The following is a 23858-nucleotide window of genomic DNA, read 5'->3' as shown; positions in this document are numbered from 1 at the left end:
CGCAGGAGTCAGATGTTCTAGACAATAACACAACTCTGCAAGAACGTACATCACTATACCACCATCAGTGAGCACTAAATCTATTCCACTGGCGTTTCCTATATCGGATATGACGCACGCATTACATATTAATGCTTAATGGATAAAGTGGAATAAGATTCTTCAAGTATATATTTCAACCGAGTAATAACAATCAGACACACACACACACACACACACACAAACAAACACACAAACACACACACACACACACATACAAACAAACACACACATACACACACACACACATACACACACACACACGCACACACACACACACATACACATACACACACAAGTCGACGCCCACGTTGTCCACTTAGCTGGATATCACATCGAACGATCCCGAAATCCCGGAATAGTAACACATCTTCACAAGATAGTTAGCAGCTTACGTCTGCCGTTGCGTCACTTGCACACCGCTAACATTTGGGTTGCGGCTACTCATTTTGAAAACGCGGCGTTCAGGCGCCATCACGTCATTTATTAGCCGTGTCCACTAGTCCGGGTTGTGTCCTTCTTGGAATGGCTGAAAGGAATAATGCAACACTATGAGGATAACTGGTACTGGCGTATATCGTGTATGCACGTGTGATTTAATCGAATGGGATCAAATTGCAAAGTTCAAACTTACTTCTCGAAAGTTGATCAACACGTTAGTAATCACCATCACCAATCGCATCATAAACTGCATTTTACAGTATATCTACAATTTAGACAGTGTGTTGTCTTCTGTGGAATGAATTTACCTGAATCCATTTCTCCATGGTACCGAACAATTTCAAATGCAACCCGACCACCAACTTTATTATTTCCCCTGTCGTCGAACAGAAATGATTCCACTAATTAAAGAATATTATTTAGTATTCACTCCGTATCAACATGCAATACATTGATATCTTCCTCTAAAGGTATTGTCCTAATGATATCTGTGTAATTTATTTCATTTCTCTATAAATGAATTGAGAAATTTAGTGGTTCGGGGTCTATGTGTGTGTTGACGCTTAATCTGTTCTTTGAATTTGTCGTTTTGATTTAAAGTCTTGATTTACATTATCGATATGCATCATTGTACAGTAGCGACACTAATGGCCTTACACGTGCAAGATCAATACAGGGACTGAGAGTATGCCGATACTATCAATAATAAGTGGTCTTATTAACCAAGGCCACCGTCTTTAGAGTTAACAATAGTCTTCCATCAGAGAATTGTGCGGTAGCTAATCATTACCCCGGCATTACCTGGGCCCCGTTTCACATAAAAAAAAAATGTTAGGATAGATAGCTAATCATTCTACCTGATGATATTAAATTCATCAAAGTATACAATGCTTATGTTATTGCTATCTCCCAATAACTTGTCACATGTTTCATTTTCCCTTTTTTGTCTGTACTTACACAATGTATACTCTGTGACTTTTTTTTTTCATTTTTTCTGGCGTTCGTTTGTAATGATTATTTTGTGTTTTTTATGTGCATTCTCTTCATTGTATGATTTCTATGTTTTGTTATCATTTCACGGCCTTGCTGAAAAACACCTTATAGCTGATAGCAGGCTTTTTTACCGTGGTTAAATAAATAAATTCAATTCAATTCAATTCAATAGCGACTCTTGCCAATTCTTGCTGGAATGGCAACTTCCCGTGGCAACAGCCAATGAGGAAGCAGGATGCTTGTCATTGCCATGACAATTGTCATTCCAGCAAGAGTTAAATGCTATCATAACTATCAACCTTTTTGACGAAATGGGACCCAGGTGGATATTTATACACCTGGGCCAAGAGGGACGTTGCGGACAAAATATTTTGTTCCAAGAATGAACGTACCCGGCAAATTCTTTATCCTTTAACAAAACTTATTACGCATGGGCCGCTGTATCGATTATGTGGAATTATGTAGCAGTGATCTTGACTACTGGTATTTTTTGCTGATTATAGTCGGGCTGTGTCTGAGCAGTAATGTTTGGCTTTTTTCAGCCCTACGCATAAAGACTCCACCATGGTTAGCAGATAAAAAGAGATATAAATAGAATATAAGAAATATCATCAAATTTAGGCACAGAATAAGAAAGCTAAGAAATTGTACATCTTCCAGTTCTGTGGTTTGTTTGTGTTTTTTTTTTGCTTAACAATACTAAAATTATATATATATATATATATATATATATATATATATATATATATATATTTCCTTTGATGATTTTGTTTGACAGATACTTTATTTTCTGCAAATCAATATACATAAGTTACATAATCATGAACATGTGGGAAATATACAAAGTAAATTTAAAACAGAGTCGTTTGACTTGCATAAACAACAATATGATAGGAAATTTATGATATGATAAACAGTATGCATGTCTATGCAGCAGAGATTACAATAACAATTGTAGTTGAGAAGCGATTATGCCGAGGGCCGCCATTGTAAGCATTGCTTGAAAAGATGGCCGGCCCGAGGAAAAGGTAGGGACGTACTAGATTCGTAACAATACAAAGTCTGCTGCGAAGATAGCAGGGGAAAATAAACTCTGACGTGTGATGGTGGTGCCATGTGCGTGCAAGTGCTTGAAAGTGCACAAGGGCAGATAGGCTGGAATTTAGAATAATATAATTGGCTTGCTGAAAGAGGGAACGGTATGCGATGGAACGATATGCGATGATGTTGATGCTATGGAACTTTTGAACAAATGTTGTTCGAATCCGTCAAACTGCCCTGATGTGTTCAATAATACTCCATTTAGCCATGTGTGGTTAAAAAAATGATGTAGCAAAAAAAAAGCTGCTGAAAACTGCTTATCCAAAAAAAAAAAATTTTATCATTAAAAAAAATGATAATAATAATCAAACGAAAAGATGACTTTTAAAGACCGTCACTTATACAGGGCCTGGTTATAAGATACATTCATTCCGAGATACGTGCGTTATTACATGTCTGTACTGAAGTAGACCAAGACAAAGTGCAGGTTGCTGTCTATGGTACACCTCATAAACAGACTGTCTCAACTGAAGCACGTACAAGTATTGTAACTACCGCCTGAATGTGCATGTGAGACGTCCTTGGCCCTCGTTATTTACTATGCTTCAGTGCCGTTGAATTCGAGGTTATCTTGAATGAATTCGGTAATTCCCCTAAACTTATCTCGACATCGCCTCTTCCTCTACAGTACTGCACCTGGCACCTGCCTGTGAGAATAATTATAGTTCTGCTCTTTTGTCCTCGTGAGGCGCCGCAACGCCCTTGTGTATGAGACAATGACTCGATCCATCAAGAAGACATTGCTTATATTCTACGCCACATACACCGTAGACCGAGTATCACTCCTCCAGTCGCACTTCGTCAGTCGATGGTAAATGGTTCTTCAGCTCCTATGACAGCCTACCACATCACTCTTGCGCATTTTTCTTGTTCTTTATACATGACGTATAGTCACCATCCCCGACTCAACCTTCCCACGTGACAAAAAGCGAATCTACAAGTCATGAATATTCAAGATAAATAGCAAACCATAACGACATCTTCATCGGAACCATTCGCGGTGTTACTTCAAGCTGTTATCAATGTCACCATAAGCAGTTCTGAAGTTTAGTTGTGAATTTTAGGGATGCAATGCATATTCTCACGATTGTGTTTTTGCAAAAACTTCGACACGTACATAATATGTCCTTGTACAGGGGCGACAACCATATGGGTAAGGCTAGTGTGAAAGCGGCAAGTTTTGGCAACATTCACGACATGGACAGCTGCTGCAGACGCGGCATGCAATAAAGAACAGAACAGCATGCAGAATTAAAGGGATGTTATAGTATTGGTTGAGATGAGGATTGAGCTTTCAACTTTTTACAAGATACTATTAAACTACTAATGCAATGTTACAGAGGAGACAATTCTGAGACAATTCTAAGAGGAATTCAATTCCTATCTGATGAAATGGGTTTTAAAATCGCTGAGACATCCAAAAACCTTGTAAAACAAAGCGATCCTAATAAACAGTGCGTGGGTCACGCCTTTTATCAGGATCCATTTGTTTCGAATATCTCAGCTATTTCAAAACCACTTTTCATCAAACAAATTTTGAATCTCTCTTAGAATTACATGCTCTTTCATATCTCTTTTGAGGTTTCTCATTATCTCACGAAAAAAAAAATATGGAAACCTGAAGCTCCATCTTAACCAAAACTATACCATCTTTTTAAAGGGTTGGAGAAAAACCCAAAACAATAGACGGATTTCACAGAGAAGCTTGTCCTTCCTATCCGTGATGGGTCGTTATTCGATCCGCCTATATCGGTCACTTAAACCTTCTGCTGCAGTGGCACTAATCACATCACAAATCTGGCACCAACTGCGGTGGTGTCATCGTCCAAAGTTGTATCAGACCACCATGACATCGCTCCAAACATTCCTCTGACAGGAACCTGGAAAAACGTTTAAAGGCATAGTTTACCCTTTGCAGTTGAAACAAAAATCCAGCATTAGTGCTTCAAAATAGTTCTAAAATGTGAGTTAGGGATAGAAACAACCACTGTAAAAATTTGAATCCGTATAATCTATGTTAGTGTCGTTGAATACACAAAATGTGAACAATAGTTATAATAAAAACGTTTCAAGACTAAACCGTGTACAGTTACGGTTTATTGAGAAAAACACTGATATCTCCTTATATTTTAGGCTTTATTGCGAAAATTGTATATGGTAGAATGTTTTGTGATACAACAGACACACACATATGCATGAAATGTTATATCTTGAACATTTTTGAAATCACTGCTCCCAAAGGTAAACTGGACCTTTAAAGTAAACATAACGATGATTCACATCACGTTAACATTCTACGGCGGGTCACAATGGAAGTTTCCTCCAACGCGAAGCTTTTGTTTTGATTCTTTTCCAGATATAGACTTATTCTAGTCGGATGTAAAACAACAACAACAACAACATGAAAACTGGGCATCATTTAGTAATTTTGAACTCACCGTAGCACAGGGAGGACCTCCAAGGTTAAAGGCACAGTTTACCATTTGCAGATGACACAAAAACCCAGCATTAATGCTTCGAAATATTTCATAATTTGAGTTAGGGATAGAAACAACCAATGCACAAATTTGAATCAGTATAATCGATGTTATTGTTAAACATATACAAAATGAGAACAATTGTAATGATAAAAATGTTTCCAGACTAAACCGTCTACAGTTATGGTTTAATGAGAAAAATAGTGATATCTCCTATTTTAGGCTGTATTGCAAAAAAAAAAAATAATAATAATTATGGTATGATGTTTTGTGATACAACTGGCCTACACAATGCATATGCATCAAAAGTGATAACTTGAACATTTTTTTTAATCACTGCTCCCAAACGTAAACAGGACCTTAAAGGGAAGGTAAACCCAAAGAACAATGTGGATTGAGTGAAAGCAGCAACATTAGTAGAACACATCAGTGCAAGTTTGAGGAAAATCGGACAATCGATGCAAAAGTTATGAATTTTTAAAGTTTTGGTGTTGGAACCGCTGGATGAGGAGACTACTAGAGGATATGACGTATGAGTGGACAACAATACAAAGAAAATATAAAGGAAATTCAACAAAAATTCACTTTTCTAGAATTATGAAAGAACAATGGACCAACCGCTTTCAGAAAGCAGGGGGAATAATTGCTACCCTTAACATATGTCAATATCAAGTTGATGGAATTTGTAATTTTCACGAAAAATTGATTTTTGCAGAATTTTCTTTATATTTTCTTGGTATTGTTGTCCACTCATACGTCATAATCTCTAGTAGTCTCCTCATCCAGTGGTTCCAACATCAAAACTTTAAAAATTCATAACTTTTGCATCGATTTTCCGATTTTCCTCAAACTTTCACTGATGTGTTCTACTAATGCTGCTGCTTTCACTCAATCCACATTGCTCTTGGGGTTTACCTTCCCTTTAATGTCCGCATTGGTCGAGTGGCGTAGCAGGGCAGTAAAGGCATTTAAAGACCCAAATGATACTCAAACTGGAGACTCCCCATAAGGAAGAAGGCGCAGAAAAGAAGAAATTAATCAGTTAAAGGGATCATGCTGAATGACTCCAGGGGCCCGTTGCATAAAAGTTACAATTATGGTAACTTTGCCATGGAAACAATACTCAACAGCCAATCAAAATCAAGAATTCCATGAAAGTTACCATTGGATGGCAAAGTTACCATAATTGTAACTTTTATGCAACGGGCCCCAGATGGAGAGTCTGTCAGAAGACCCCAGAGTGGGAGCCAACTGATTTCTTCGGTAAAACATTCGATAGTCCTCGTCTCCATACGTAGTGCCGCAATCGGGAGTCTACTAGTAGGCCTATAACCAGCTTTGCTCTTGCTTCTCTACTAATAAACGTGTATTTTTTTTTACTGTCTGTTTGTCTGTCAGTCTGTTTCTCAACGTCCACTTCTCAATCTTTAATCATTTATACACCTCCACAGGATGGTCCACGAGGATTTTGAGCATGTGGCTGCAACATGCTCGAATTCGCGTGCAAAGTAAATATCCTAAACAGTTAGCAACATGTTGTACAATTAACATCCTCGAGAATTGGCGACACATGCTTGAAACAAAATGTAATCAAACATGTGAATAAACATGCTCTGTGCAAAACTTGAGAAACATCAAGCTACTATGAAAATTTGACATAACACACAACATCGAACGTAGACAGCACAACAAGAAATAGTCGCGAAATATCGCGGTCTACGCGCTCTGATATGCACTCCGCGCTCATAAAAATTTCCGCAAATATTCTCACGTTCAGAGCTTGCAACATCCTCACAATTCAAGTTGTGAACCACCCGTAGTGCCTATATCAAGAGTTCGATCTATCTCCACATCCCTGTTATGACATCCTGATCAAAGCTGGTTTGATTGTTGATAGTTCTCTCACGCAAGGGTTATTACTGTTCATTAGTACGCTCTTTTAAACGAAGGTTACTTTTAACGTATAGGCTGCTCATTGTTAATGCATGATGCAGATTATATTATTCGTTTCGCTTACTGAAAAGATGTATGTGTGTTTGTGTGTCTGTGTGTTCGCGCCTGTGTGTGTAGACTTGTGTGCACAGTCCAGCCCAGACGTATTATATTTACCAACTAATTTCCTACGCTTTATCAGTCTGCACAGCAGATATTAAGGATACCTTAATCACCAATAAGCAGTGGGTGTATTGCATTACTAAGTATATCGTACAATATGTATTATGTTTGTGTTCGAGTACGTATGTGAGTGCAAGCTTTTTCCCATTCGTTTATTTTTGTATATCTATGAGGACAATTTCGTTTCTAGTGTATTTCATATGTATCATGTTCCTGTATATAATCACGTTTTACGTAAAAATGTAATCCAATCTGATGCATATAATATTGTTCAACGGTATACAGTGTGTATACGTTTGTGCAATGATATGCACGCAATTCAACCCATTGGTGCAAAATAAGGAAAAGGGTGTTAATAAGAATCTGTTCTATTAATATTTCTTATCAACATTAAATGCATGTAGCCTAACCGGTGACAGGACCTAATGCTCCTCCGACAATTGCTCCGGTCTCATTTCCTCCGAGGACTTCGGGTTAGGGTTATAAGGTCCTGTTTACCTTTGGGAGTAGTGATTTTAAAAGTGTTCAAGATATCAGTTTTGATGAATATGTGTAGGTCAGTTGTATTACAAAACATCCTACCATAAGCATTTTTTTGCAATAATAAGGAGATATCAACACTTTTCTCATTAAACCATAACTGTTGACGGTTTAGTCTGGAAACATTTTTATTATAACTATTGTTTGCATTTTGTATATGTAACAATACTTAACATCGATTAAACTGGATCAAATTTTTACATTGGTTGTTTCTGTCCCTAACTCACATTTTAGAACTATTTTGAAGCACTAAAGCTAGGTTTTTGTTTCATCTGCAAAAGGTAAATTATGCCTTTAATAGGGTTGTGATAGGGTTTTAGGTTTAGTTTGATGTGAGGATTAGGATTAGGGTTAGGGCTGGGTTATGTTTCCGGTTAGCGTGCAGATATTTCATGGGAGCTACAATCATGGCAATATTGTCGCAGGAGCAAGCGTCATGGAACCAGCCTAACTAACAGCAGAATGCAATGTTGAGCATTGATTTTTTTTTTTCTGCTGAAATCATTATAAACGTCTTCATTGTGACTTTATCAACCTGATGTAGAGACGACTGACATATTGCCTGAGTGTATGTGTGTGTGCGTGTCTGTGTGCGTGTCTGTGTATGTGTGTGTGATCAACTCTCTAAAAAAATTCGAGTGAAAATATTCACTCTTAAAAGAGTGAATACAAAAAAGAGTGAATTTAGAGTGAATATCGAGTGAAAATGTTCATTTTCACTCGTTAGAGTGACGTCAGGGATCACTCCAAAATCTTCGAGTGATCCCTGAGGTCACTCCAAAATGAGTGAAAATACACAATTTCACTCTAAATTCACTCTTTTTTTTGTATTCACTCTATCAAGAGTGAATATTTTCACTCGATTTTTTTTTTTTAGAGAGAAGTACAGATCTGATTATGACATTTGTATGAGATTTTAGTTTATGGCAGGTTTCAGTGAAATGCTGCTGTGTATTCTTAAGTGAGCGGTGCGTCACATGAAATAGATATTGATTAATTTGATTGGGTTGATCAATGTAGGCCTACCTTATATGTGAGATTCATGAAGAACTTTATATTAATTTTGTGTACATGGTATTTTTGTCAAAAAAAGAAGAAGTTGTATTATGTGTTTAAAAATGTGATTCAGAGCACAATTCTTAGTGTTATGAAGCAGATATTGATTAGTTTTATCAGGTTGATCAACATAGCTTTTTCTTAGATTTAGGCAGAATTTTAAATAACTTTTGTATACCATGGTTTGATTTGTTTAAAAAAATATTGTATTGTATGTTTTAAAAAAAAAAAAGAATGTATATTCAGCCGCACAAGACCAGTGAGAAGAACAGCCGTTTACTATTGTTCTTGTTCGAATTAAACGTATTATTGTGAAAAAGAACCTGATATTGAATGAAATTCAAATAAAGAATATCATAAAAAGTGTGTGTTTGTGCGTGTATGCGTTTATTGGTGATGAGAAAGCAGGAGTGACTTGTCTTTTGACTCGTGTGTGTACTCTGTCCGCCTACGTGATATACTCCACTAACCATTTCCACGTGTGTCTTCACGTGTGAGGTACGCCCACTTCACCAGTAGGGCCTACCTACACCTCAAAACTCACAGACTGTTCGTCAGTCGCCGAGCATTCAACGATGATCATTAACACAACTTGAAGATGCCTCATAATAAAACAACAATAACTACAACAGCAAAAAGAAACATGCGCTGCAGAAATCATAAATTCAGAGTCTACCGGAAGATGATAACAAGCAAGTGTTCACATTGACACCAACACCAAGGAGGCATATAATACCTCCTTGCTACCCCCCGGCTGAATAGGACTTTGTTGTAATACACAGGGGCCGCGGAGGAAGGGGCGGGGGTATGACCCTTGCCCCCACCCCATCCCCCATCCCCCCAAAAGAGCAAAATAAAGCAAAACAAAACAAATGTTCCGCAGCCCCTGCGACACTATTGTGGTATTTGCCGAGCCTGATTGGGTGATTCGACGCGGACGATAATATCTATGTATCACACGTGCTTTTGTCTATAGGAGCCCATGCTCTGTTTTTCCCTTGCGTGCTTTTCTTTTTAGTGCCTATTCCTTTCCACGATACAGATGCATTCAATAGCTAACAGGGAAGAACCCTTGCCTTACCGCGATCTGTTATTCGTGGGAGTCAGACTATGTTGTTGTTTTTTTCTCTGATCAGTCATGAGGTTGACAATAAGGATTAGGGCGCGACGTGACTATAAATGTTGATGGCGTCTTATACAGTAGAAAAAAAAAACTCGATCTGACAGAAAAACAAGTTGCATAAAAGACTCAATAGCAAGACATTTTAGAGAGGTAACACACACACACACGCGCGCGCGCGCACACACACACACACACACACACACTCTCTGAAATGATACAAACCGTGTCGTAATTACGACTGCAGGAACAATAGATAAGAATTTCTGCCGCGGTCACTTATACAGAGTATGTATAAACTGTTTACAGTATGTTTTGCTTTCGTTTCTTTTGTGCCGATTAATCAATTAATTGTCCGCTACAGTGATAGTCGGTCGTTATGATAGTTTGGGTTTCTGGTATTAAGTAGACAGGTGGTTAATTGGCGGAGTAATTCGTCCTGGAGCTGGCTTTTATCGTAAACACATTAGCTGTGGAAACGGAAGTTGCGAGCGAAAATTCTCCTATACAGCAAATTGAACTGACCAAAAATGGAATATACCAGAACATACCCCTCCCAACCTACTCTCACACATCACACACAACACACACATAGGCACACACACACACACACACATGATGCATGTGCACCCACAACAAAACACAAAAATATGTGTCAACAGGTTTGATTATTGTGCGTGTGAGTGTGTGAATGTGCGAATAGGGATAGGTGTATAATATTTATTTACGGATGGAGAATTTGTCGAAAATATTGAATTACAGGAATAATTGATTTTCAGCATTCCAAATAAATGATTACTACGGGATTCTGCCAAACTGATTGAAGAGAAGAAATTTATTATATTAAGTTATATGAAACAAAAAGCAAAATTTGGAACACGTAAAAGAGGAGAATTAGAAAAGGTAATTAGGTATTTCAGAGATATACTGGTTGCATCTCCATATCTAGAGGGAAAAAAATTTGCGTCACGAAAGATGTAAAATTCTAGACAAGGCTTAAAAGTTCTCTGTATAGAGCTGAATGGCTCATTCAAGGTGAAATTATAACACTATATTTAGAATTGAAGTGAAGGTCTAATAAAAGAAGAGTACAATAAAGGAAATATATGATTGGTTGCTTATAATTTTCATTTGTTTCAGGTCCTGGATATGTTTGGTTTTGGTAATTTGTTCTGTTCCTTGGTTAAGGTGCTTATGAAGTTATCAGCAGTTGCGTTATGAACTGGAGTATTCTATTGGATATACTTCTGGAGCACCTAATAGAATATTGATAGGTACTGAATATCTGGCGAGGGGTTAGGGAGGGGGATCCTCCTGTCTTCGTAATTGTTGTTTTTGTTCATTATGTCGAAAACACAGCCACAAGTAGTAAGAAAAGATAACATTGTGAAAAGAAGGTAAAATCTGATTTTAGAGTAAAGGATGATTTGAATTTAGAAGAAATAGTTTTCTTTTATTGTACTCTTCTTTTATTAGACCTTCACTTCAATTCTAAATTTTAGTGTTATAATTTCACCTTGAACGAGCCATTCAGCTCTATACAGAGAACTGTTAAGCCTTGTCTAGAATTTTACATCTTTAGTTTCTCAATTTTTTCCCCTCTAGATATGAAGATGCAACCAGTATCTGATTATACGCTGTGTATCATAAAGATTTAATTATGTCTCATCATTTTAGTTGTTCCTCAGTAGATATTTTCAGAATTAGATAGAGTAAGCTTTGAATTTATATCGAATGGTAACGACCGTATGAAAATGAATAGTATGCTCCAAAACTATATGAATGATACATTTTAAGATATTTATTGTTTCAAAACACAACGTATTTTGCGGTTGAAAAGTTTATTGCATGGTGAGAATAAACCCGAATGGAAAATGTATTTCGACTATCGTGAGGAGGAGAAAGGTTGGTATCTTTATGTGACTATGAGCGGTCCAGACTAACCCTGACAAACCCAATCCCATACCTTTTTATTTAGAAGTTGTGGAGGCATGGCAGGAAATGATGAAATGTTGTAACTTTGAGAAAGAGGTGATATAACTAATGAAATAACAATAGGGGAAATGGTTTACTTCAAATATGTGATATTGTAATGGCATCCCGACATGGAAAAGTACGAACAGGCAGCATAAAATTTAAGCAGATTGATACATCGACTTATATTAAATTGAGGATTTAGCAAATATTGAATGGAAAATAATCTTTACGAGAATTTTACAGCTGCAATTTTATAGCTATCATTTGTGTGTATGTGTGTCTGTGCGTATGTTTGTGTCTGTGCGTTTGTTACATTGTGAATATGATGCTGATAATCTGTATTATCGAAAGAATTCGAATAAAGAGTACCAAAAGAAAAGTATTCATGTGGGTTTGTAACCTTGAAGGCAAAATTCTACCCCCCCCCCCAAAAAAAAAAGGTGTCTAACATGCGTTAGTGTGTTTTGCCGCGCTGCGTCCTGTGTTTGCGGAAGAGGAATTTATTCTCTGTTATCAGGTTATTCTTTCTACTTGGATTAAAATAACCTTATTACTTTAAGATGGGCATTTGAGCACATCGGTCGACAAAAGACAAACCTATCGTACTTTCAATATCATGGCGTAAATAAACAAAGATATGAGCGACGGGAGCGCGGACGGGGATTTCTCTATGAAATTCCCGAGTTTGAAACGTGTAGGCTGCAATTACGACATAATGCTCTCCCCTGAGTGGCATTACCTTACACGAAAGTATGGTCTAATGATTTGTGATAAATGCTTCGAAACATTTAGGGAAAGTCCAGTCCAAATATAAGTACGTCTGATAAGAAAGAGTAAAAACTTACAAGTTCAAAGGTAAAATTTTGATCGAAATCTGGCGAAAAATGAGGAAGTTATGAAATTGTGAAGTTTCCCTAATTTTTCAGGTAACAGTTCTTGAAAGGTCAATATGAATATGCAAGTGGCAAAGTAAGCATATCATCCCCTCACAACTTGCTGTATAGTTTGTTCATAAGATTTTGAAATTTCAAGTTTTTCATTCAAACGCAATTATGCCCGAGTCTTAAATCCTGGTATATCTAACTGATCACTATTCTGAAGTTATTCAACCAGGAATAACATCATGTTTCAGACTTCGATGACAGAAACATTGAATTTTCGTCATTTTTTGAACATGATCGAGGGAAAATTGTTAGGTTATGACATAATTAGCTCACTCATTTGCATATTCATATCCACTGTACAAGAACTGTTTGGCAGAAATCAGCAAAACTTTAATGTATCATAACTTCCTTATTTTTTATCCGATTTCAGTCAAATTCTTACCGTTGAACTCGTAAGATTTTACTCTTTTCTATCAGACTAACTTATATTTGGACTGGTTTCCCCTTTAAATGCTATTGAAATGGAGATGCATAGTAAATTTAACACAGGGACAAAAAAAAAACAACAACGACGACAGGTCGTGTGGCAGTACCGATGTGGGACGAATGCCCAAACAATGAAGATGACGCCATATTCACCATGAGTTGCTATACCTTGTATAACAACGTATTCAAAAGGCATTCTCCTTGGATCACGTTATATAAAATTCGCCCTGCATGGATAATTAATGTGTGTGTGCGTATATATATATATATATATATATATATATGTATATATATATATATATATATATATATATATATATTAATATAATTATATACCCTATATATCTATAATCGAAAGCAATAAAATGAGAAAAAATAAAATTCTTTTTAAAGAACCGAGTAGGAACTTTACGTTGCATTATAATTTCTTACAGCTATTTTTTCCTAATTGAAAGAATAATTGTACAAACGCATCTTAAATAGGTTATTTTTTGCTCATGGCTATGTAAACAACATGAATCTCCTCGAAGATATGCAAGAAGGAGGACATAAAAAGTGGGAACTTCACTACCTAAATCCCTTTCCTGCACGTACACAAAGGAGCTTAAAGTTTAATTCTCATTATCCGTCGGGATGGCTGGTGATAATCATTTCAGAGCTCTGTGGCAATCCTATTATTTGTGTATAGGCTCACCAGAACTGGGTGGTACCTCTCCTCTATGTCTGTACAGTAAGATCCAGTTACAACTGTAGAGTTTGATTCCGAGTGTGAAATTCAATACCCACGAGAATAGGAGTTACTGGTACTGCTGCTGCTTCGATAGTTGAAGTTCAGTCTTTCTTACATGTTATATTCATGCATCAGTTCTAAAAGTCCATCAAGAAGGCGTGTTCTTGCATCATCACGATTAAAACATACACATGTTTATGCGCATAATGTATAGGCCTATACACACATGCCATGTTAATACATTGTAGGCTATATAGCAGCAAATTTTTCTCATGAATTCTGTGACCTCGTTTAAAAGAAACTGTCCTCTGAAGTAAGAGCCGACCCATCGAAAGCCGGCTGAAACCTAGTATAGCAACATGTCATCGACACAGGGTAATGTGGCTTACAGTGTACCTGCACTTGTTTTGTAATAGAATCGTCCGATACCCAAATGTTTTCATCTAAAAATGGAATATTACAGAAATGCGCGTGCATGCATGCAGATTGATACAATTAGTTATCCCACCTCCCTGGTTATACACAGTATCTGACATCGGGAAATGATTACGTCATCCAGGAAAGTGGACTACAAAATAAATTCGCAGTGCAGGCAGCGCAAACCGTGTAGTGGGTTTGTAAATTTCGCGACTTGCTCGAACGTCCCACAAAATGGTGCGTTTATCACATAATATGTATCATCGTGTAGCCTTCACTGTTGATTCCTGATCTGCTCAATCATCACACGAGCACCGCAAGAATTGTTCCCCATATTTTCGCAACGGACCCTATATCTATTCTTCTGTCTCTCCCCCGCCCCTAAACTCGGTCTCGGAGTCTTTTTCTATACAATATTATTTCGTTATTGCTCTGTCTACGGCATATAGGCTATGCACATAATGCACCAGGAATGACAATCAACTTTTCGCTTTGTGTAGACCAAATAAAGAAAGGGGTACTGTACTTGAAAAGGTGCTTAGAAAACAACTTTTCCAAATATTGTGTGTGTGTGTGTGTGTGTCTCTCTCTGTTTGTGTGTCTGTGTGTGTGCAAAATTCGAATAAACTCAGACCAAAGTTTATACCCTTAATCTGTATTGTAAAAGTTAACATACAATCAAATATCTCTATAGCTTTGTCATCCGCATTGATTCTAATAATGATCACGGCACTTTCGTTGAAATACACGTAGTTGATATCAATACATATCACCATCGATATTACATGTACCACCATTTTTTTAAAACTGTCATTGATTGTTTAGCTGTAGTAATAGTGCCGGTAGTAAATACTGTACATGTGATAATATTACCATCATTACGTCCTCAGTGTAATTACCTCATCATTACTCCTTCCTCCACGCGCGCTCATCACCATCAACGTCGCGTTAACTAACAGCCTTGCCACTGGGTTTTGCAAGCAGGTCATCGGATCAAGCTTGATTTAAATGCAAATTGTACGGCCATGAGACAACTTCTTGAACATGTTGAAGGATAGGTGAAGGCAAAACAAGACAAGCATTTGCCATTCATAGGTGTCCTTTAGGCCTATGTCGGTTTACACCAACTGAGAGAGGGAGAGAGAAACACGATGATTGAATGGCTTTACGTCCTCATGATCATCATATCCAATTCAATTTCTCGATTCAGTTTATTTCCACAAATGTGATAAAACACATTTACACAATAGCATATCACAGCATACAGGCGTATGGGAACAAAGCAGTGGCTATAAGTATAATGATATTACGAAAAGTGGAGGAATCAACATTGGCTAAGACCAGCCATTCAAGGTTAATCCTCAAGAAATATATTCAGTTCATCATTATATAGACACGGTAAAATACACATCATAAAGTAAAACAGGAGACGCTCTAAGGTACGGAACGGGCTAAAAGGCAAGAAGACAAGGCAATATCATTATATGATAAATAGGTTTCCCCGGCCAATTTCACACTTTTGTCAGTCCATTTGATAAAAGGTTCATTCAATTTAGCAAAAGCACCTAGTTATCGCACAGTCTGTCATTCAAAATTGTAACTTGTGCTTTCAATTTAGCATTTCGATCAGTGAAATTTGCACATGTGGCTTTCAAATCCGTAAAAGGGCATTCAAGTTGGCTGGTACTCTACATTGTGTACGTTCATTCCAATTCGCCACCACTCGCCGAAAAGGTTATTTTAGTCATTCAATTTCGCGAACTGGCAGTCAAATTCCAAACATTTCCATTCAAATTAACGTGATGTTATTTCTTTTTTTGAATAGGTGAGAACATTTAAATGTGTTCATTTCTATGTTACTTTTTGTTCCATCCACTCACTTTTCAGCAGTAAAAGTATCACTTTCTGACCCGATATAACCAGAGTTTGTTGTTCTGTGACACCCCTTTTCTTTCATACATATAGGCCTATACATGTACCAATACTACAGATCAACTTCATCTTCTTACAGTCATAACAGCACAAGTTAGATATCTAAAGAAGACATAGAAAGAATTATGGGAATATTTGATGATCATAACTTTGACTTCCTAGAACTAGCCGACACACTCGGAGTCAAGCGCTCAACGGCCAGATAAGGTACTGTATGGCCACATGCACTATTTTCAGACTGGGAGACATTGAAAAAAAAAAGATAAAAGCTGTTGCCAAAATCTCCAAAATAAATATGAAAATATGAAGTGTATCATGATGCTTACAAAACGATAATGTTGTATAAAAGAAAGAAAGAACCAAGGCTTAAACATGTGTGCTAAATTGACTGCAAAAGATGTTAAATTGGATGCCCAAACACGAATTCGAATGAACGAGCGCAGCATATACAATTGTACGTGATCACGTGATCATATCATTCTAAACTGAATGAACGAATAACGAAATGGTTCTTGTTTTACGAATTTAAACTGAAAAAGTGTTCATTAGAAGGAGGTAAAAGGTAATTTGAATGCTCTCAAATGAATCTGAATGAAGAGATCATAAAATTGAAATACCAAACATGTCATCTACGCTAAATTTTGCTAAATTGAATGCAGCAATAAGGATAATAATGATGACAATAATACATATATATATATATATATATATATTGTATATATATTGATTTTTTTTTTTAAATCTCAGACAGAGAAGCATATAGACAGGGTATTCGGGTGACCGCTCACCGATGACAGAAAAAAAAATATCCTGGGCCCCAAACAACAACAACAACAAAAAAAACAGCTAAACCATCGACAAACCGCTTTTATCATTAGCCTCACTCAAGTCACCCCATGGCTCGAAATTCAGTGCTGACGTTCGCCCTTTCACGGGTGTGGCGTCGACGATCCTTTATCATCAATTGCATTTATGGCCAGTATTTCCCCAGGAGGCGGATTTCTACCAGGTTATCTTTATATCGACGGGAATAGCGCCGACGACGATGATTATCATGATAGAGCAAATAATGACAGTGCTAAAAATAGCAATAAATAATCATCAGAATGAAATGTTTGCAAGGACTACTATATTCGTTCAATCTCATGTACAGGTATAATAACATAAAGAAACTATTTGAGAAATGATTTTCTTTTCAATAGTATAGGGCCTACGTGTATTACAATTATGTCAGCAGTAGATTTCAATGCTTGCTCTACTTACATACATGTACAGTGTATAGTATTCATTCACATCCTCTCCTTTCCGCCTATTTTAACACAGCACAACAGGCTGGTTGTGCCCTTTGAGCATCTATAGAACACACATAGACACACACCCACATACACACATACAGACAGACAGACAGACACACACACACACACACACACACACACACATACACATACACATACACATACACAGCATCATGACGAAGATACTTAGAAATACATGTACTTGATCAGATAACCGAGGAATTTTTCCCCTCTGTTCATAACAATGTTACACTAAACAAGGGATGTCTCATTGCAACGTGCAAGTATTCGATGCTGGTGTTAAAGGGAAATCTGATGTTAAAAGAAAATTCCAGCACTGTTATTAAAAAGCAAGTCTGATAAGAAAGAGAGAAATCTTGTATGCGCGATGGTGGAAATTGATCAAAATAAGAAAATAAGAATTAAGGAAGCTATGGAGGTGTGAAGTTAAGCTAATTTTTCCAAAACACTTCTCGACCAATCAATATAAATATGCAAATGAATGAGCTGATGTCATCCCCTCACAACTTGCCCTTACACAAAATCTTGAAAATCTTCAAATTTCTAGGTTTTTGTTCAAATGCATTTATGCCCCAATCTAAATAGAATTCGAATACATGTGTCTGAGCAATCATTATTCTGAAGTTATTCAGCCAGGAATGATATAATTCTTGACAATTTTATGGCAGAAAAAATGCACATATTGGTTATTTTTTTGCACACAATCAATTTTTGGAGGTGATGACGTCATCAACTCACTTATTTGCGTATGGTCATATCAACCGTTCGAGAACTGTTAAATGCAAAAACTAGCGAAACGTCACAGTTTCATAATTTCTTGATTTTTTGTACGATTTTGATCAGATTTTCACTGTTGTGCTTATAAGATTTTGCTCTTTCTATTCAGACTGAATTGTAACTGGGCTGAAATTTCCCTTTAACGATCAACATGTAGTTCTGCAAAATATCATCTAAAACAGTTTTTGCATACATTATTGCACACCCTGCTTTGGCGTCAGAAATATCTCCCAACACACATGATAATTTGAAGAGTATTTTCTACCACGTAGCCAGACAATGTACTGCAGAAATATACGCAAAATAACAATCAGTTTCCTTATCTCTGAGTACTTTAATCCAAGAGATCAGTTAAGTTTTAGCATGCACATGTATACAATGTATTAGGAAAGACAAAACAATCGAGATGAGGAAGGCAAGAATTTCCGTTGTTTTGGAGTTCACCTTTCTCGTTAAATCATTATTTTACAGCTAAAAACTTCTACCCAAACCTAGATGGCAGTTCGAATCACTGTGTTTAAAAACATACAAAAATTATGTGTTCATTACATGTTTTAATGGCATATCGTTTCGTAATGAATTCAGTCAATCTTTCCTTTAGCATAACTAAAGTTAAACATTGTTCCGCACTTTTGAAGGAATTTTCTGGGAATGATAAAGAGTTTCTTTATATCTTTAGGGATCATGGTTATACGGGTAGTAACAACGTCTCATTCATCATACTATCAGACAGATACCCTTGAATTTTACGGGGAAAAAATCCTATAATACCTTGCACTGCGCTTACTTTTAAAGGACAAGTTCACCTTCATAAACATAAGGATTGAGAGAATGTAGCAATATTAGTAGAACACATCATTGAAAGTTTGAGGAAAATCAGACAATCCGTTCAAAAGTTATGAATTTTTGAAGTTTTTGTGCAGTAACCGCTGGATGAGAAGACTACTGCAGTGTATGAATAACTTAGATGTCACATGCGTACAACAATATAAGGAAAATACAAAGAGAATTTCACAAAATGCCATCTTTTGAAAAAAGTACACATTCCCCTGACTCGTTACCGACAAATGTTATGGGTAATATTATTCCCCCTGCCTTTAGAAAGAGGCAAGTCGAGAGCTCTTTTATTATGCGAAAAAAGTGAAAATATGTTGAATTTTCTTTTACATTTTCTTTATACTGTTGTACGCATATGACTCACAAGCTGTATGTCTCCTCATCCAGCGGTTCCAACACAAAAATTTTAAAAATTCGTAACTTTTGCATCGATTGTCCAATTTTCCTCAAACTTTCACTGATGTGTTCTACTAATATTGTTGCATTCTCTCAATCCTTATGTTTATGAAGGTGAACTTGTCCTTTAAGTCACTCGGTATGAACAAGAAGCGCGACTCTTACCACATTTTCTTCTTTCCGGATTTCTAGAAACATTATCTGGATCCAATAAACAAAACTTCAGCCTATGTTCTGCAAGTCCAACATTTGCCTCATTCGGTATGCTGATCTGGCAAGACAACATACGCAATGAAATTTAAGTTAGATATCTAGACATTAATTCATCTAATACTGCATGGCTACCAGCTAAAAACGTTTACGTTGTACAAGTAAATGCAAGACTTCGACTCGAGAATTGCGAACTCAATGTTTAAATGCAATGGTCGCATAAAAGTCATCGTAAAGCAACACTAATAACATTTCGAAAGACAATTTTATTATGTCCAGCCATATGAATACAATCTATAATAATATTGACTTTCAATAATTAAGAGAGTATGATCATAGAAATGTAAAAATGAAACAGTTTCATTTAACCCAATTTCGACACAATAATTTCCCAGGTTTTGCCGTATACAAGTACATGTACAGGTGTATTATGTACATGTAATCAGATTGTTATCTCTTTTTTCTCTGGCTCTGTTGTTGGTGTCGACGTTATCCAAGGCAAAGAAATCACTTTAGACATTATTAATACATGTACAACTTTAGAAGCTCGTTTACATGGGTGTGATTTTCAGTAAGTTTTTTCCCTTCATTATAAAAAGAAAATAGAATGTGCTGGAAAGATTACTGGTATCTGCGTGAAAAATAAGGCATTCAGTATAACTGGAAAAGACGCATCATGAAAGCCACTTTAGCCAATATATCAATAGCATGTAATAAAGATAATGACGTCACTTTTCTATAAGAAATGTTTATATTGCTTTCAAACAGCCATCACGCAAATGTCATGAATACTTCAGATTTGAAGAGTTATAATCTTTTACTGTGAGCAACCACGGTAAAGATAGCACCGACTGACCAATATCTTTATCTGATCTGATTTATAAAATACTTTTTTCTTAAACGGATTAAAATCTGTCGGGAGAAACAGTGGCGGATCCAGAAGGGGCGCACCGGGCGCGCGCCCCTCTTTACTTCTTGTTAAAACAAAAGAAATAGAAAGAAAAAATGGAATAAAACCCGTAAACCATAAATATTTTTTGCGCCCTCCCTTACGGAATTTCTGGAGCCGCACCTAAGAAAAATATTCAAGGGATTTTTTTTTATAGGTTCGAGACATGTGGTAAAACTTAAAGTTCAACAAAGTGAAAGAAAATTGTATATCGCTGATGAGATGATGTCCAGAAAGATGTGAGCGGCACAGTGTCATACATCATGTGTCATGTTTTGGTTCGTTGCTGCTGGATACTCAACGCCGGAAGATGACTGCTTTTGAGAAGAGCCACGATGTGAGCCACGATCAGATGTCACGCTGGGCCTACCGGCTCGCCCCTGAAGCATCGCAGGCTTCGTCGTAAAGCAGCAGAGAAGAGCAGCGAGGATACTCTTGAAGGCCTCGCGAAAGTCTCTGCTGCGATACGCAAATATCAATGGGTTCATCACCGAGTTCGCGTAATAAAACAGCGTCGGAGCCAGCGACAAGTCTGGATCATAGTCGGGTCCAACCTCAATAAAGATAACCACCGAAATGGGTAACCAGCAGATAGCGAAGGCCAGCACAACTATAGCCAGGGTCTTGGTTGCCCTTAGCTGCTTGGCGCGGTTCGTCGTACGAATGGATGCGGCTGGTACGTGCTTCTTCATCATGGACTTCATACGACCGCGCAGCTGGTGAGCTTGGTGAAGTACGTAGCCATAGATGACCGATGTCACAACCATTGCCACGAGTATCATTGATGAAGGAAAGTAGTTCCAGAAGATTTGAAACGGGATACCTTCGTCGTACGTAAAGTCATCGTATACGATTGTGAGATGGTACAGGACGACAATGACACACATATAAAGTATTATCACAGCCCATGCTATGGCTGAGCTCTTCTTGGCCCTACTTCGTGTCAGAAGCGATGGGTACTTCAGCGGCTTCGCGACGGCTATGTAGCGGTCAACAGACACAAGCACGAGGTGGACCACCGAACAGGCACAACACGTTCTGGTAAGAAAACGACAATAGAGGATTATCACATCATCACAGTAACTCACAAACCAGAAATAGGCGCAGGGTATGGAAAATAATCCGTTAATGATATCTGCCACAGCCAGTCCGGTCACGAACACATTCGTTGGATTCTGGAGACGTCTCTCACGATGTATGGCAGTAATGACCAACAAGTTCCCGGGTACGGACACGACAAATATAAGCGCAAATGGTATCATAATCAAAGCCCGGAGGGTTTGAAATTCACACTCCATTGGTCCTGTAACATTGGTGGAGGGCGTGGTGACATCAAACTCACCGAAAAGCATCTCCTCCGTGTCGAGGAGTTGTGCCGAGGTATCTCCCGCCACAGGAGCAGACATGGTTCCCGATTTGTCGCAGAGATGTCTGCCCGCTATATATGCAGCAAGACTACATTCGTTACAGCCCCCAGCATTTCGCTGAATTAATGAAGACTTCTTGTACCAGCATATTAAATTTGTCAGTCAACCAATCAACCAACGGTAAAACACGGCCCTTGACCTACATGCGGACTTCTGTTGGAAAAGTTTGCCTTTTGCTGTGTTGTTAAACGAATCAACATGCGACCGTCACAGAAACTGTTCCTTGCGCTTTTGCGTCATGGCGAGTCTGATCGATCCACTCCAAATCAATACACTCTGGTGCTATTGTCTGGATGCGCTCAACAAAGCCACGTCTTACGTCCCACAAAGTTGACAAACTGTATGCGATCCTGCAGTAAACACACGGGAATTTCAAAGGGGCAAATTTCCTTCAAACGGATGTTTTAGCGTGTATGCGTGAACGCGTCCTAGTCGCCGCCATAGAACCACTAGAGAGTCTTCTTTGGTGTCACTCACTTTTTATCAGTGTCTATAGTTACTGGCAATTAGAGCTGCCCGACGGGACGAGAGACGGGGCGTGTGCAGTAAACAGGCGTAGTCATCAACGAACTACCAGCGCGAGCGATGCCAACCAATCGGAATTCACGCACGTACGAATCAGTGTGCTGGGCTGCCCTGACACAACGGAAAGCTTGGCGACCTTTCCGTCGCGCTTGACATCATTTCCACTCTTCAAAACTGGGCCTCATCGCACGAAAAAAAAAAAAAACGCATGCGCACACGCATGTTTATGCATTCATAATGCACGACAGGGTTGTTGTTGTTGTTGTGTGTACTCCTTCATATGACGAATGAAAATTAATACATGGTCTTCTTTTAACTCGCGTTGTCCTTCACACTTGCAGAAGTGTGTATCTTTGAAGGAATAACTTAAGCCAGCAGTAATTTCTAATCAGTGTTTTTGGCCTTAAAAAAAGAACTGGGATCGAGGGGTGATTTAGCACCTATCAAATCCACTTTAAAAGCGACAAATCTTATTGTCTACTCCGATGGCCATTTTGGTACATAGACCATGATAAAAGCAGATGTAACAGAGATGTGATATGCTTTATGACAAGTCTCAATATACAATTCATGTCTGGTTTCGTGGCAGAAAAATTAAAAAGTATTGATTCAATACGGCTTCGTAAAATTTACAGTGACGTGAGTACATACATCACACCATATTGAGCAAACTGAATTAAAGAGCATGCAACCAAGACAAAGAAAAAAAAGGAGGGAGTTGGGATGGAGGGAAGAGGGTATAAAAGCGGAACGATGCTATTTTGTGTTTTTCCCCCACTCCTGATTGTCGCTATCAACACTGAATGAGTCTAGCTCTCAAAAGCAACTCTTTGAAAAGCTGAGATAGAGAGAGAGAATGGCAATAGGCCCGTGTATTGCACGCCGTGGGCTTTTCATCGTTTCCAAACGGTTGAGAACACGTCAGCAATGAGCATTATGAATGATAGCTATTGAAGGGGAAGATTCTGTTACGTCCCCTCTCTCGACTGGAAGTCAAAGTCATTCAGGCGTCCCAGTACGACAAAAACACATGGGTGAAGTCCACCAAAGCCCATAATAACCTGTCGAAATTGGTTTGTAGACCATACCCGCTGTTACAGGGGCGGATCCAGG

General features: G+C 37.9%; 1 protein-coding gene across 1 annotated transcript; it reads right to left on the bottom strand.

Annotated features, from left to right (window-relative positions):
• Positions 1-17176: 17176 nt before the first annotated feature.
• Positions 17177-22770, bottom strand: LOC139732336 (adenosine receptor A2b-like). The gene has a single exon (XM_071643207.1). It carries the CDS (start codon positions 22197-22199, stop codon positions 21048-21050), a length of 1152 nt encoding a protein of 383 aa, XP_071499308.1. The 5' UTR covers positions 22200-22770; the 3' UTR covers positions 17177-21047.
• Between the last annotated feature and the right edge of the window lie 1088 nt (positions 22771-23858).

The sequence above is a fragment of the Diadema antillarum genome, unplaced genomic scaffold, assembly GCF_040938485.1.
Source record: "Diadema antillarum isolate AM-2024a unplaced genomic scaffold, OU_Dant_1.0 seq00000413_RagTag, whole genome shotgun sequence".
In the NCBI taxonomy this organism is placed as follows: Eukaryota; Metazoa; Echinodermata; class Echinoidea; order Diadematoida; family Diadematidae; genus Diadema; species Diadema antillarum.
The sequence above is the reverse complement of the archived record's forward strand: the minus strand, read 5'-3'. Positions and strand labels throughout refer to the sequence as shown.

Excerpts from the sequence above, each read along its gene's own strand:
- LOC139732336 (XM_071643207.1), bottom strand. The coding sequence starts at position 22,199 with ATGTCTGCTCCTGTGGCGGGAGATACCTCGGCACAACTCCTCGACACG.